This window comes from Ooceraea biroi, chromosome 4 (assembly GCF_003672135.1).
Source record: "Ooceraea biroi isolate clonal line C1 chromosome 4, Obir_v5.4, whole genome shotgun sequence".
Lineage (NCBI taxonomy): Eukaryota > Metazoa > Arthropoda > Insecta > Hymenoptera > Formicidae > Ooceraea > Ooceraea biroi.
Window position 1 is genome coordinate 10,627,101 of NC_039509.1, and position 14,588 is coordinate 10,641,688.

General features: G+C 32.1%; 2 protein-coding genes and 2 long non-coding RNA genes across 6 annotated transcripts; 2 read left to right on the top strand and 2 right to left on the bottom strand.

Annotated features, from left to right (window-relative positions):
• Positions 1-17: 17 nt before the first annotated feature.
• Positions 18-5,790, bottom strand: LOC113561401. The gene is made up of 7 exons (XM_026969333.1): positions 5,503-5,790; positions 2,505-2,624; positions 2,272-2,385; positions 1,897-2,180; positions 1,077-1,193; positions 284-429; positions 18-110 (listed from the first exon to the last, which is right to left on the bottom strand). The coding sequence occupies exons 1-6, from the start codon at positions 5,707-5,709 to the stop codon at positions 354-356; spliced, it is 918 nt and encodes a 305-aa protein (XP_026825134.1). The 5' UTR covers positions 5,710-5,790; the 3' UTR covers positions 18-110; positions 284-353.
• Positions 1,059-1,873, top strand: LOC109611203. The gene is made up of 2 exons (XR_002193539.2): positions 1,059-1,151; positions 1,331-1,873. It is a non-coding gene; the product is annotated as an uncharacterized LOC109611203 (long non-coding RNA).
• LOC113561861 lies at positions 5,564-6,303 on the top strand. The gene is made up of 2 exons (XR_003406489.1): positions 5,564-5,654; positions 5,784-6,303. It is a non-coding gene; the product is annotated as an uncharacterized LOC113561861 (long non-coding RNA).
• A 400-nt stretch (positions 6,304-6,703) lies between these two features.
• LOC113561859 lies at positions 6,704-12,171 on the bottom strand. 3 transcript variants are annotated; one of them, XM_026969331.1, is made up of 10 exons: positions 12,101-12,171; positions 11,338-11,457; positions 11,089-11,206; positions 10,397-10,661; positions 10,164-10,280; positions 9,776-9,866; positions 8,464-8,609; positions 8,164-8,296; positions 7,401-7,681; positions 6,704-7,302 (listed from the first exon to the last, which is right to left on the bottom strand). In XM_026969331.1, the coding sequence occupies exons 1-9, from the start codon at positions 12,137-12,139 to the stop codon at positions 7,631-7,633; spliced, it is 1,080 nt and encodes a 359-aa protein (XP_026825132.1). In that variant the 5' UTR covers positions 12,140-12,171; the 3' UTR covers positions 6,704-7,302; positions 7,401-7,630. The 3 variants fall into 3 exon arrangements, with proteins under 3 accessions (XP_026825132.1, XP_026825131.1, XP_026825133.1); XM_026969330.1 differs by having other exon boundaries at positions 10,164-10,298; XM_026969332.1 differs by lacking the exon at positions 12,101-12,171 and adding an exon at positions 11,539-11,787 and having other exon boundaries at positions 10,164-10,298.
• Between the last annotated feature and the right edge of the window lie 2,417 nt (positions 12,172-14,588).

The following is a 14,588-nucleotide window of genomic DNA, read 5'->3' on the forward strand; positions in this document are numbered from 1 at the left end:
CTGTAAATAATCCACCGACACTCAGAGAGAAAATTTTATTGCTCCTTTGTAATAGAAACAGTATCAGTTTCTGTATGTGTAACGGTGCTAAGTACCATGCAACGTTGTATCTAGAAAAAAATTATTTAAATATAATTAACAAGGGATTCTCATCCCTTGTTAATTGAGAAGTATAAAACAATAGATTAATAATTTTTGGTATATATGCATGAGTTTTTGTAGTTTTCTCATTAAAAACTATGAGGGCAAAGTTGCAACGACCACACGGAAGACTATCACTTACATAATCACATATACGTGATTACTATGATCTGTAACTTCTTGCCCAACATAATTGCATGCGAACGTTATCGTTAGAACTGTAGATACAGCCAAAAGGTGTAATAAAACCTCGTCCATCCTCTCCATAGGTGATTCAATTTGAAATATCTAAAATATTACGGTTGTATGGTCAACATTTTATAAAATGCAACACTTTGCACAAAATCTAAAGATTCCTACAGATAAAGTAAAAGATATAAAAAAGCATATTATTCGATATATATTTCTCATCAAATTTTAACAATTCTATCATAAAATTAGTAAAATTTAATATTCGGAGTTTTTATAATTCTTGGTCATGTCTTCTGTCTTTTACGATTATTATAAGATGTTAGTTGTAAGTGACTTGTAAATATCCTCGAATTAAGAAAACTCACTCGCAAAAGATTGCAACTCATGCAAAGCACATTAATTATTATCAAAATAAAAACTGTCCCTTCCATACTAGTTACGAAGCACTTAGTGCACCTTAAACAGATATTAGATAATAAAATCATTATATCAGTAACAATATCAAAGATCCAATTAAACGTCAATTGTATAATATTTCTGGATATTTTCAATCGCGGTCATTTTCTTAGTATTGTTTTATTAGTTATATGATGCAAAAATTATCGTGGTTCTTTATATGTAAGTATATCTAATATTGTATTTTTTTATAACCAGACAAAGGCAGGAAAATTATAATTGTTGCAATGCTTTATTAGCGTCATTTATACGTGATAATGTACATACATTATCACATAAATACTAACTGCATAGCTTGGCGTTGCATATCTATGGCACATATCATTTCTCTGCATATCACAATTCTACTCTTTATGTCAACGGTATGTAACAATTCGGGCGCCATTGCTTGTTCAATACGATAACTGCAAATAACATTCCTGTTAATAAATAATTTTTCAAAAGTGTCAGAAAGAAAAATTAATTTGTGTGCAAATTTGATTAATTTTGTTTCTTTATATATGTATATCAGTAAATATCTTTTGTGTTTATGCGCGATTAGGAGAAGGATTAGGAAATCGTGCTCTGTAATAACAGGTGGCGGAAGCTATCAGAAATCGGAAACAGCCACGCGGCTGTTATCGGCTCCCAACCCCGAATGTCCCGAAAGTTTGTTCCTTTTGCGTGCGACTATTGAAGCGATAAAAATAGGAGCATCTAAGAAATAGGAGCATGCGTGCGGAGCAAGGCCTTGCTGTAGACAAATAGATAAGTAGAAGTTATATCATTCATTAAATGTACGAAGAGCTTTCTATTATATATATCTTTTCTGTCTTCCATTTGTTTTTTTGAATAATTACGCAACAATTTGTTTCTCTCCGATTTGTTTACAAGTATCAGCGCTGCTTTGTGCAAAAGCTGCATACTCATTGCGGAGTCGCAGACACGTAAAGAATAATATAACGAATAAAGTATACATTAGTTGAAACTAAAAAGTATGATTATTATTTAAAACTAAAACTCTCTTGAGTTACTCAATAATTTCTAACAAAAAGTACTTGAAACAAAATGTAATTCTTTTGATATAATCTAACTATTCGTCGTTTATCTTACTAATCCTTTCTTTACCTGGCAATTTCAAACATACCGCAGATATGCTTTAAATACGAAAAGATCATTGTTTCCGTTCCTACCGATACAATTAACCCTGTAGTTATCGCTGCGTTCAAATGCACAAGAACTAAAAAATAATACTTCTCTGAGACATTGAAGTACTTGGTTACAAATTGCATCGTATGAATTGCATAAGACTCATTGTTCGGTACAATAATATCAAGAATGTACGGCCAATATACTATGCCAGAATTACTACATAGGCCGCATACAAGAAATACTAAAAACGAAGAAGAAGTCTTTATATAAAATCAGGTTTTATTTGTATCTCCAATATTCCTCAACTTCTTGTATATATGTATTTCTTTCATATCACTTTTTCTTACTTACTACTATGGTCGTAAAATGTTTTCCAATGTATCCATATTTGTCATAGATAGCAATTTCGTTTCTATCCTTTAGCTGATCGTAGATGTATTGCAGTTGGTCCAATAAATATTTGATCTATCGTGATAATATTTTATGGCATATACCACGGTAAAGTTTGAAAAACCGTTGTTACATACATAGCTTTATTTATGACAATTGCTTCCTTTCTGGGGGAAAGTAGAAGTACAACTTACAGTTTTTATATTAATCCAAAATGAGAGGGGTAGACTCGTAAGCGTAGCAAAGAATGTCACAGAAGACAATATTCTGACAATAAAATCGAAACTATATTCTGCAATGAAAAGTCTTGAGAGCTGCAAACATTAAATTTATTGACCCGTGGCGACTAAAGGTTTTAAACTAGCATACCAAAGTTATAATCACGTCAGTAAAACTGGTAACTACTGGTTCATTTATGTCAAACGTATTGTTTGTAGGTTTTTGTACATCAGATAATGTAAATAAATATAAAGGTTTTTTCATTATTTTGTTTATGGAAATTGCTTTCTATGGAAATATACTATAATAAAAAATACATCTATGTTCTGACAAGTTTAATACAATTAATACATTGTTACGTCCAGAGCTCCGAAATACGGTGAGCTCAGGAAAGGAAGGGCCGAGGCCGGCGCTGACGATTGCGCTCCGGCTGCAGGATCAACGACCAGAATCTTCGATCTTATCCTGAGATCGGAGAACAGACATATACGATAGTCGGTCCCTTTTAGATCAAGGAACTGAATCCCTGTTACCTGCAATAGAACCTTGTGCGACCTATTGAGAGAAGGGGTGAATTGAAATAATATGAAATAATCGAGGGGAATTGAAATAAGAAAGAAATTTTTAAATTCAAAACTTAACATGGTATACTTCTAAATAAATGAATATGATTCAGGTCGAGTTACACTTTATTTAGTATTTCTTAAATGAATCGCACATAATAAAAAATAGAAAATCTAGCATTTACTATTATTTATGCACACATTAATTCGAAACAATCTTGCGAAAAAACGAATGTGTGAGGTACGTGTTTAAATTCCTATTCCGCCCTAGTGAAGGAAGAAAAATGAAATATCAGGAAAACAGGGATGAGGACCGGGTACCGCCGATTTCTAATAATTAGAAGGACGATGTTGGGATCTGCGTCGTTGTGAACTGCCCAGAGCTCCGCCAACTCCATGAAGTCGGGCTCGAGGAGTACGTTGTCGGGGGCAAAGTTTGAATAAAAGTGGAGTATGCGTCTAGAAAACGCTCTCGAAGAATTTCCAGGCATTGGTGTAGAGATAATCAGGCAGAGAAAATTAGGGGGAAGTAGTCAGGGTTGTGCGGGAGGATAGTGGAAAGGGTCTCCACTTCCTCCAAAGGAATTGGAGAGGGAGAGGGGGATTGATTAGAGAAATCGGAGACCCGAGCCTTCAATGAAAGAAACAGGTAAGTAGGATAAGGAAGAAGGAGGAAAAGGAATATTTCCTCTCAAACGACATAACAACTCGGCCATCAACCAGTATTCTATGGATGATCTGTCAAAGGCGGGTGAAAGAAAGTGGCGAGAGGGAAGGAGAAAAATGAGAAAGGAGAAGAGGAATGATTCGCACCGATTGCATTCGATAGTTCGCGCGGAAGTTTGTCGTCCCAATCTGTGAATCTTGGGATTCTGATCTGCTGCCGATGGGTGGCCGAGTGGAGAGAGCCGCGTTCTTCGAATCACAGGGCCTCTTACGGGCTGTACGGGGAATCACTTAAAGAAAAGCACGGGATGAATATATACTAAACAAGGGAGAATAAGTGAATAGAAGAAAGTAGGAAATGGAGTCAAAGAAACAGATAACCCAAATCAGCACTATAGAAAATAATAATGGTTGCGATTTACTTGATTAATCTAGTTTCTAGTTGCACTTAATCAGAGGAGTCCTGAGTGCCGTTCAGTTGATTGGTGCCGAGGAATATTGGATACAAGATTGCATCACACTAACTTGGATAATAACTTGAGGCTCAAGAAGAAGAACCCTATGAGTGCGAAAGAAGAAGATTGTGTATAGACGGGAAGACTAGAAGTGTTGTTGGAGAGTTGCGCTGTCCGTTTTATATCGAGAGATGTTTTACAAGAAAGGATTTGGTGTTAATGTTTGGATTTTTAGGATGGATAGGAGAACATCGCATGAGGTGATTCGCCAGAGGCGAGGCGAGGTTTGCGATTTCGTATTGGAAAGAGATTGGTTGTTAATTTTGGGATTTAGGCGAGATGGAGGAACATAGTTCAAGTGATTTGTGTATGGACGCAAGAACCGAGTCTTAGAGTTTTGCATGAGGAGAGGGTATTGTTAATTTTTTGGAAGGTGAGGGAAGATAGAAAATACCACTTAAAGTGATAGCCGGAAAAAGGAGTAGAATTTTATAGGTTTTGTATTAAGCAATTAGGATTAAGTGCGATTGAAGGACACGGCGGAAGATGCGGCGAAAGATAAGGCCTTTATATGCTGAGATGGCATCCCTTGTGATACCCCAACTTCTGGCCACTTTGTGCTGGCAGTACACAGTTGCAGCAACAAGCTTATTTGTCCAGAAATTTGCAAAATGGACCTAAGTGACTTTTGTTTGAAAGAAATAGATTTTGCCGCAATCGAGTACGTGCAGGAATTCGTCTAGACGCGAGTTGCGTCTAAACAGACGCCGGACGTGGTATGATGCAACATCAATAAAGTAATAAAGTAAATCCGAGTGAAATAATACAGAAGTAAAACTTTATAAGTTCTTTTTCCCGAAAGGAAGGCACCGTGGAGTCTGCTGGACGTAACATATTACATATAGATGTTATTTCATTATTTAATAATTAATTTTATTTTATACTATTATTTCATTTATTACTTAATTACTAAACTAAAATAAAAATAAAGGCATTTTTATAATAGATCTTCTTTATAATAAAAAATAATTTTGCGCGTAGTTCTTACTTTAAAATTTTATACTTTTATAATTTACAATTTTATAATTTTCATGTTATTAAAACGTCATTAAAACATCATTAAAAAGTCACAAGTTCCGTCATATGTTACGTCTTTTCAATGATTTCGGATAACATCTGTCCATGACATTAGTCCGTCATTTTAACGTCATTACATTGATCATGTGTAGTCAATCTCTGATCACTTCTGACGTTATTCACGTAGGTTATCCTAACGAAGTATGACATACCTGAAATACAATACTACTTATCAAAAGACTGCAAAGCAATGTTGCCTGAAAACGGGTGAATATCGTTTCCTCGTCAGGCCACAAGCCGAAAGCGAGTAGAAGTAGCCGATTGAGACTGAAGAACCGCTTCTTAATACAGACCATCATTGACGGTAAGTGAAGCTTCGCATTTGACTGCGAAATGGCAATATATAGCGATTCCTGCATTGAGGTAGAGGATGGTGGGAGCACTACAAGAATGTTTTACGATTTTCCTCACGACTCGCGTATGTAATTTCCAGGTAAATTATTTAATTTATTTAAATTGGCATAAACGTATCGCAAGATGGTGCATAACACTACCATGCAATTATAACAGCTGTTTGATGACAATTTACTGTCTCCGCACGAGAAAAGTGCTCAATACTTAAGAAATTTATCTCAAATGAAAAGAAGAAAAATTTCAACGTGTGTTTCCTTCCCACGAAAAATATTCGAAAAATGATGCCGGAGAAGGAAGTACACGCAAGCGCAGTTCCCCTTTCTAACACTCTTCAGTTCTTGGTGCTTCAGTCCGTTGTGTGCAGTCATGATGTTCACATCGTGGGTTGAGCGGAGCAGCGGCTTATCGATTTTATATAGGTACATACATCTAAAGTCTGGAATTACCAGTAAGGTACATACAATCACCAATCTGTTATTTGCAATTAATGTTGCCTTATGCTTAGTGAAGGATTTAAAATGTAAATATAAGTGGGACTCCACAATATTTTGTTGTGGTAATAAATGTAAATGGAAACAATAAAGGTCATAAATTATCAACTTGCACATTTATATTGATTAACTAGCTATAAGAAATCTTAGAAATCTCTCTCTTGGCAGTTTTACAGATATTGATAATTTAGTGTTTATACGGAAAGATGGTAATAAAAATAAGTACTTGATTTTGCGACGAAAAGAATTCAATAGATGTTTATTTGCCACAGAAAAACACATTTATAAGACAAACTTTTAATAGGAATTTAGTTCACTTCTTCTCACTATTTCAGTCTTATGTGCCTAATTGTAAAATGAATCCGTTCTTTTTCCCATTCATTAAGTATATGTACATCTTCTGTTTCTTTCTGGAGAGATACATACACACATCATCAATCTAATATGCTAAAGTGCTGGCCTCTAAACAAAATTGTTAAGATATATTTAAAATAAGTTCACTTTAGTAGAGTGTTATACATAAAAAAGGTATTTTATTGTTTCACAACGTATTCTACATTTATCTATCGTTCTTCATATTATATACACTTTCTTCAATAAATTTTTGTTAACAATGTAACTTCATATTCTAATAACATTATCGTCACAGCCATCATTCCTAAATGCGTCCATTTTTTATTTAATTCAAATCCATATTTTAAATTGCGATACACTGGCAATATCTGATGGTCGGATAAATTTATTAACTGCATGCGAACAAATTTCTTAGACTAAGATGCAGTAATTGTGTCGCTCTAGGAACCTATTTTCAACTACGCGCCAACAAATTCGTTAGTCTTAAAAACGCAGCGATTTCCTATTCCAGATTAGTAAGAAACAAATCAATTAATAATATTCATTGCGAAAAATCCGACCATCAGATATTGCCAGTGCATCGCGATTTAAAATATGGATTTGAATTTAGAACTCCCTGGCAAATAAAAGATTTTCTATACTTTTTTATTTAAGTTCCTTTTTACTTATTCCCTTCATCAGTCATTGATGTTTCGCTTTACCTTGGATGCATAGCATACATTAATCACAAATGCACGAATACATTATCAACATCTGTAAATCGCAGACTTGCAGTTAAGTCACGTAGACAATACAAGAACACTTAAGTTCTTTGTGTATGGATGTGTGTGTATTAATGACATATTACTTACATTGTGGAACCTTCATTTAAATAATGTCCCATGTATTTAAGGTGAAAGATACTCTAATGTGTCGTCGATTTCGTCAGTTCTGTGATTGATTGTGAGCATATTTCAACTAACGCACCTTTTGTCTATTTATTTTGTAGGGAGTGTTACAATTTCGAAAGAAATAAAAATACTTTATGTATCTGAATGTGTGCTTTATATCTATTATAAGATACTATCAAGCTAACTGCTTTTTACTGCACCGAGTACATGAAGGTGAAGTAGGACATTGACACTTTAACCAGCTGCAAAGAAGTACGTTCCTGTTTGCACTATTTGCACAAAACATTATTCATATAATGTATTTTACAAATATAATAATAAGTTTATAAGCATATAATAAATGTGTTAATATATTATAAAAATACGTACAATATGTGTAATATATATAATAAATGTATATATATGTTGGAGCAAGTTTTGCATGATTTCATTAGTAATATAAAACTACATTTAAACTAAATTTAAAGGATAACGCGCGCAATACTTCCATAAGAGTTATATATATGACTTTCTTCTTCATCGTGCTAAGTGAGCCTACCTCTCGTTGCTCAGATAGTCACGCTACTCTTATGCGACTACTACGACCGATTAGCACGTCCGTATGTGTGACAATTTAAATATCCTTAGTATAGTATAGTAAAGGAAAAATGAATCTTTTTTTAGCCTGTAGAATATAATAACTTGCTTGCTTCAACAATGCCTACAAATAAATGTAATACTTTACTGTTGCGAAACATTCGAAAGATGCTGTAATTAATCCACCGACACTCAGAGTGCAACTTTTAGTTCTCCTTTGTAATAGAAACAGTATCAGTTTCTGTATGTGTAACGGTGCTAAGTACCATGAAACGTTGTATCTAGAAACAAAATATATTAAAATAAAATTAACAGAAGTGTAAAACAATAAAGTATTAATTTTTCGTATATATGCATGAGTTGTTAATTTAGTTTTCTCACTAAAAACTATTAGGACATAGTTGCAAACACCACACATAAAACTACTACTTACGTAACTATTACTTACGTAATTACATATACGTGATTACTATGATCTATAATTTCTTGCCCAACATAACTGCCTAAAAACATCATCGTTAGAATTGAAGATACAACCAAAAAGTATACTAAAACCTCTTCCAACCTCTCCATTGGTGATTCAATTCGAAATACCTAAAATTTCACGGTCGTATGGTCAACATCTTATAAAACGCATTATTTTGCACAAAATCTAAAGATTCCTACAGATAAAGTAAAAGGTATAAAAAAGCAATTATCTTATTAGATATCAAGCGACGCGGTAGCGTCGCTTTTTCTATTATTAAAGTAAAGTTATATTGTTAAAGATATAAAAAAATATTATAAATCACATAGAGAAATTTTGTTAGCAAAACAGAAAAAAGTATAAACTATATAAAAATAATTTACATTATATAAAAATCAAAAAAGATTATTCTTAATAAAACTTATTACAAATTGCATCGGAACGATGTACGTGTTAGCATGTAAAATAATTGATAATAAAACATATAAAAAGAAATTATGTAATACTAATTATATGTTCAAAAGAATGTAAAACTAAAATATAGTCAAATTTTAAAAATTTCCAAAAAAAGTGAGATCCCTAAAAAACCTTTTTACAAAAAGAAAATATATATACGCCAAGTACGTAAAAACTCCCAACTTGTCAAAACTCAAAACTAAATATGAAATCAATAATTAACTAGCCAAGTATCTAGAAGCAGTTTGAGTATTTTACCCAAACGTTTTCCATGCATACTCTTTTATCGCATGACGACATTGAAGTACTTGGCGTACCCGGATCGCAGTGGTCATGTATTCTTGTAAATTTATACAATATCTTGATTTGTATTGTATCTTGTATCTTCATGATTTTCAATAATAACTCGCAAATGATTTTGTGTCTCTTATGGGTAGGACAGGACGTTTTAATGTGATTCGGGCACGCCAAGTACTTCAATGTCGTCATGCGATAAGAGAGTATGCATGGAAAACGTTTGGGTAAAATACTCAAACTGCTTCTAGATACTTGGCTAGTTACTTATTGATTTCATATTTAGTTTTGAGTTTTGACAAGTTGGGAGTTTTTATGTACTTGGCGTATATATTTTTTCTTTTTTTAAAAAGGTTTTTAGGGATACATATTTCATCAGTTTTTAACAATTCTATCATAAAATTAGCAAAATGTAATATTCGCATTTTTCATCATTTTTAGTCATGTTTTCTATGTATTTTGATCTTATTTTCTATCTTTTAAGATTATTATAAAATGTTAGTTGTAAGCAACTTGTAAATATCTTGAAAGTAGGAAAACTCACACGAAAAAGGTAGCAACTCATGCAAACTACACTAGTTATTACCAAAACAAAAGCTGTTTCGTCAATAACAGTTACGATGTATTTAAGAATTCTTAAACAGATATCATTATTAAACAGACATTATTATTATTATTATTATTATTATTATTATTATTATACAATAAAAACGTTGTATCTGTCAGTACTAATATAAAAGATTCAATTAAACTTCAATTGTACACTATTTCTGGATATTTTTAATCGCAGTCATCTTTTAGTAATGTTTTATTAGTTATATAATTCAAAAATTATCGCGATACTGCATCTGTATATCTACTACTTGTTACAATGGTTTATTATTATTAGTGGCATGTGTAATATATATACATCACATAAATATAATACTAACTCCATAGCTTGGCGTTGCATATCTATGGCACATATCATCTTTCTGTATATCATAATTCTATTTTTTATATGACAATTATGTAACAATTCGATCGCCATTGCTTGTTCAATACGATAGCTGTAAACAACATTCCTTCTGAAATTAAATCATTACTCCAGATTCTTTGAAACAGAACACATAATTCTTCTGATAATCTAAACATCGAATGTTTATCCCACTAATCATTTCTTTACCTGGCAATTTCAAACATACCGCAGATATGCAGGAAATACGAAAATAACATTGTTGTCGTTCCTACGAATACAATGGACCCTGCAGTTATCGCTGTGTTAAAATGCACAAGAACTAAAAACTGATACTTCTCTGAGACATGAAAGTACTCGGACAAAAATTGGATCATAGGACTTGTATGAGACTCATTTTTCGGTACAACGATATCACGAATGTACGGCCAATATACTATGACAAAATCACCACATAGGGCGCATACAAGAAATACTGAAAACAAAGAAGAAGTCTTTATATAAAAACAGTTTTTTCTTGTATCTCCAATATTTCTCAATCTTTTTTTCTAATCTATTTTTTATATTTTGCTAATATGTATAAAACCTTGTTGTAAATTTCTATATTAGGGGTATCACCTCCGATTTCGTTCAAACTTTGCACGAAGCTTCCTTTTGGTCTACAATTAAGAGTCATAATATTTTCAAAGCGGGCAAACAATATGTCGTCCTTGGGAAAAATCATCAAATGGTACTTTATAATGAAAAACTGAAATTGAAAATATCATAACTCTTCAATATAGGCCAAAAGGAAGCTTCATGCAAAGTTTGAACAAAATCGGAGGTGAGACCCCTAATGTAGAAATTTACCAACCTTGTTTATAATCTTTTATATGTATTTCTTTCATATTACTTTTTCTTACTTATTATAATAGTCGTAAAATGTTTTCCACTGTATCCATATTTGTCATAGATAGCAATTTCGTTTCTATCCTTTAGCTGATCGTAGATGTATTGCTTTTGGTTGAATAGATGTTTTGTCTATCGTGTTGAAAATATTTTATGCCATATACCGCAAAGTTTGAAAGGACATTATCACATATACAACATTATCACAAGGAGTTATTTCTGAAAGTCGCTTTCTTTCTGGAGAAAGTAGAAGCACAACTTACAGTTTTCATGTTAATCTCTAATGAAAAGGGTGTAATCGTAAACATGGCAAAGAATGTCGTGGAAGAGACTATTTTCACAATAAGATCAAAGCTATATTCTAGAATGAAAAGTCTTGAGAGCTGCAAACATTAAATTTATTGATCTCAGTGGCGAATTGTTAATTACGTAATTCTGAATTATATACTTCAATAATACTCAACAAGTTCACGAAAATGATTAGCCAAAAATTTATTATGACTATAGCTTCTGAACTACCATACCAAAGTTAAAATGACGTCAGTCAGAAACTGGTAAGTACTAGTCCAGTTATGTCAAATGTATTGTTTTTAGGTTTTCGTGCATCACAAATAATGTAAATAAATATGAATGCTGTTTCGCTTTTGCTTTGTTTATGGAAATTTTTTTTAAATATACATATACTATATCTATGTCCTAACAAATTTAAATAAAATTACTATATTTCATATAGATGTTATTTTATTACTTAATAAAAATAAATGCATTTTTTATAATAGATACTTCATAATAAACACTAATTTTGCATATAATTTTAGTTTCATACTTTCCATGTTATTAAAACGTTATTAAAACGTCATTAAGAAGTCACAAATATCGCCATGTTACATCTTTTTAATTATTTGAGGTATAATCTATCCATGACATTAGTCCGTCATTTTAACATCGTTACATTGATCTTTTACAACCACTGACCAACTCTGACGTTATTCTCACGTATGTTATCCTAACGAAATATTAACATACCTGAAATACAATGCTACTTATCAAAAGACTGTAAAGCATTGTTGCCCGAAAACGGGCGAATATCGTTTGCTCGTCCGCCACAAGCCGAAAGCGTGTAGAAGTAACCGATTGAGGTTGAAGAACCGCTTCTAATACAAACCATCATTGACAGTCAGTGAAGCTTCACATTTGACTGCGAAATGAAAATACCTAGCGATTCCTCCACTGAGATAGAGAATGGTGGAGACACCACAGGTATTTTACAATTTTCCTCTTGCCTCGTGTATGTAATTTCCAGGTAAATTATTTAATTTGTTTAACCTGGCATAAATGTAGCGCAAAATGGTGCATAATACTACAATGCAATTGTAACAGCTGTTTGATGACAATTTCTCTGCACGAGAAAAGTGCTCAATAAGTAAGAAATGTATCGCAAATAAAAAGAAGAAAAATTTTAACGTGTGTTTCCTTCCCACGGAAAATATTCGAAAAATGATGCCGGAGAAGGAAGTACACGCAAGCGCAGTTCCCTTTTCTAACGCTCTATAGTCCTCGGCGTTTCAGTCCGTTGTGTTCAGTCGTGATGTTCACATTGTGGGTTGAGCGGAGCAGCGGCTTATCGATTTTATATAGGTACATACATCTGAAGTCTGGAATTATTAGTAAAGTACATACAATCACCAATCTATTACTTGAAATTAATTTTTTGTCTTCTGCTTAGTGAAGGATTTAAAACGTAACTATAAGTGGGACTTCAAAATATTTTGTTATAATATATACTAAATATAAATAGAAACAGTATAGTGCATCAATATCAACTCAGTCACTATTCATTATAGTCATTAATTAGATAGAAGAAATCTTGATGTATTTTTTTAATCAATATGTTTTGTTGCATTATTGGTGACAGAATATTGCATAAAATCTGAAAAGTATTTCAGTAATGTATTACCTTCATTAATTCTGCAATAAACGTATGACAAGAAATGCTTTTATTTTGTTTCCGATTTTTGTAGACAACTTTATACACATCATTATTTGGGAACAATCAAAGATTATATATAGGTATTATTAACAACTTTATTCTTGACATAACGATGAAAGGAAAAGAATACCGAAATGTAGAAAACTGCATCTTTGTAACAAAAACAATCAGTTTCTGCAGGTGAACCAGTGCTAGATACCATTAGACATATATGATATATATATATATATATCATATTTATATATATATATATCATATATATATATCATATATATATATATATATCATATCTATGAAGAAAACTGCTCACAATGTAGAACATGATTGCTGAATATGTATCTTCAATATACATTTGATAAATACCTTCGGACGCATAATGTTATCGAAAGCAGATTAATAATACACATTACACTTTGAGAGATTTACTCGAAAATTTTGATTATAAATCTCAAGTATATATAATTCAATTCAATCAATATAAGTCTCAAACAGCACACAGTACCTATTGAAAGAAAAATAAACCTTTTAAAATTGGATATTAAAAATGTGGCGAACTCTTGCTTAAGCGAATAATAGTTTTACATGAATAGATACTCATAATTTAGCGTCTTTATATGGAAAAAAATGAGAAAAATAAGTATTTGATTTGGCGATGAAAATAAATAAATAAATAAATAGATGTTTATTTGCAATGTTTATTTACTTACGGAAAGACCTTTATAAGACAAACTTTTAATAAGACTCTAGTGTAGCTCACCTCTTTTCTAGTACTATTGGGTTGACCAAAAATAATTGCGTTTTTTTCTAATAAATGGACATACATATTTTGAAATATAACTGAATATAACTAACTTTATTTTAAATCGCAAATTCACTATGTAACCTGACAGCTGACGGTTCAAGCTTATTTTAGAAAAATAAAGTGCACGATTTCATTAACAATTGTTTGTTCGTTAATAATTGCGTCAATTTCAAAATGGAAAATCAAAAGGAACATTTTCGTCATATTTTGCTGTATTACCTCCGAAAAGAAAAAAACGCTGTGCAAACTCATGAAAAGTTATGTGTATGGTGAAGATGCCTTAAAAATACGACAGTGTTAGAATTGATTTGCTAATGTTCGGTCTAGAGATTTTGATGTACCAAGCTCAGAAAGACAAATCGAAGTTGATGACGACAAAATAAAGGCATGATCGAATCCAATTGGCGTTTAACGAGAGATTGCTGAGAATTTTAACATATCAAAATCGAGCGTTAAAAACCAGTTAAAACAACTTGGATATCTTAGTAAGTAATTCGCCTTTTATTTACACAGAAAAAAAATGCAGTTATTTTTTGGCTAACCCAATATATATTCCAATATTAAATGTTTAATATTAATATAATACATCTGTTCTTTTTCTCTTTCGTTAAGTATATCTTCTGTTTTTGTCTGGAAAGATATACACAAACACCATCAATTTATTATGCTAAAAGTGCTGGCCTTTAAAAACTATTTTTAAGATATATTTAAGATACGTTCAA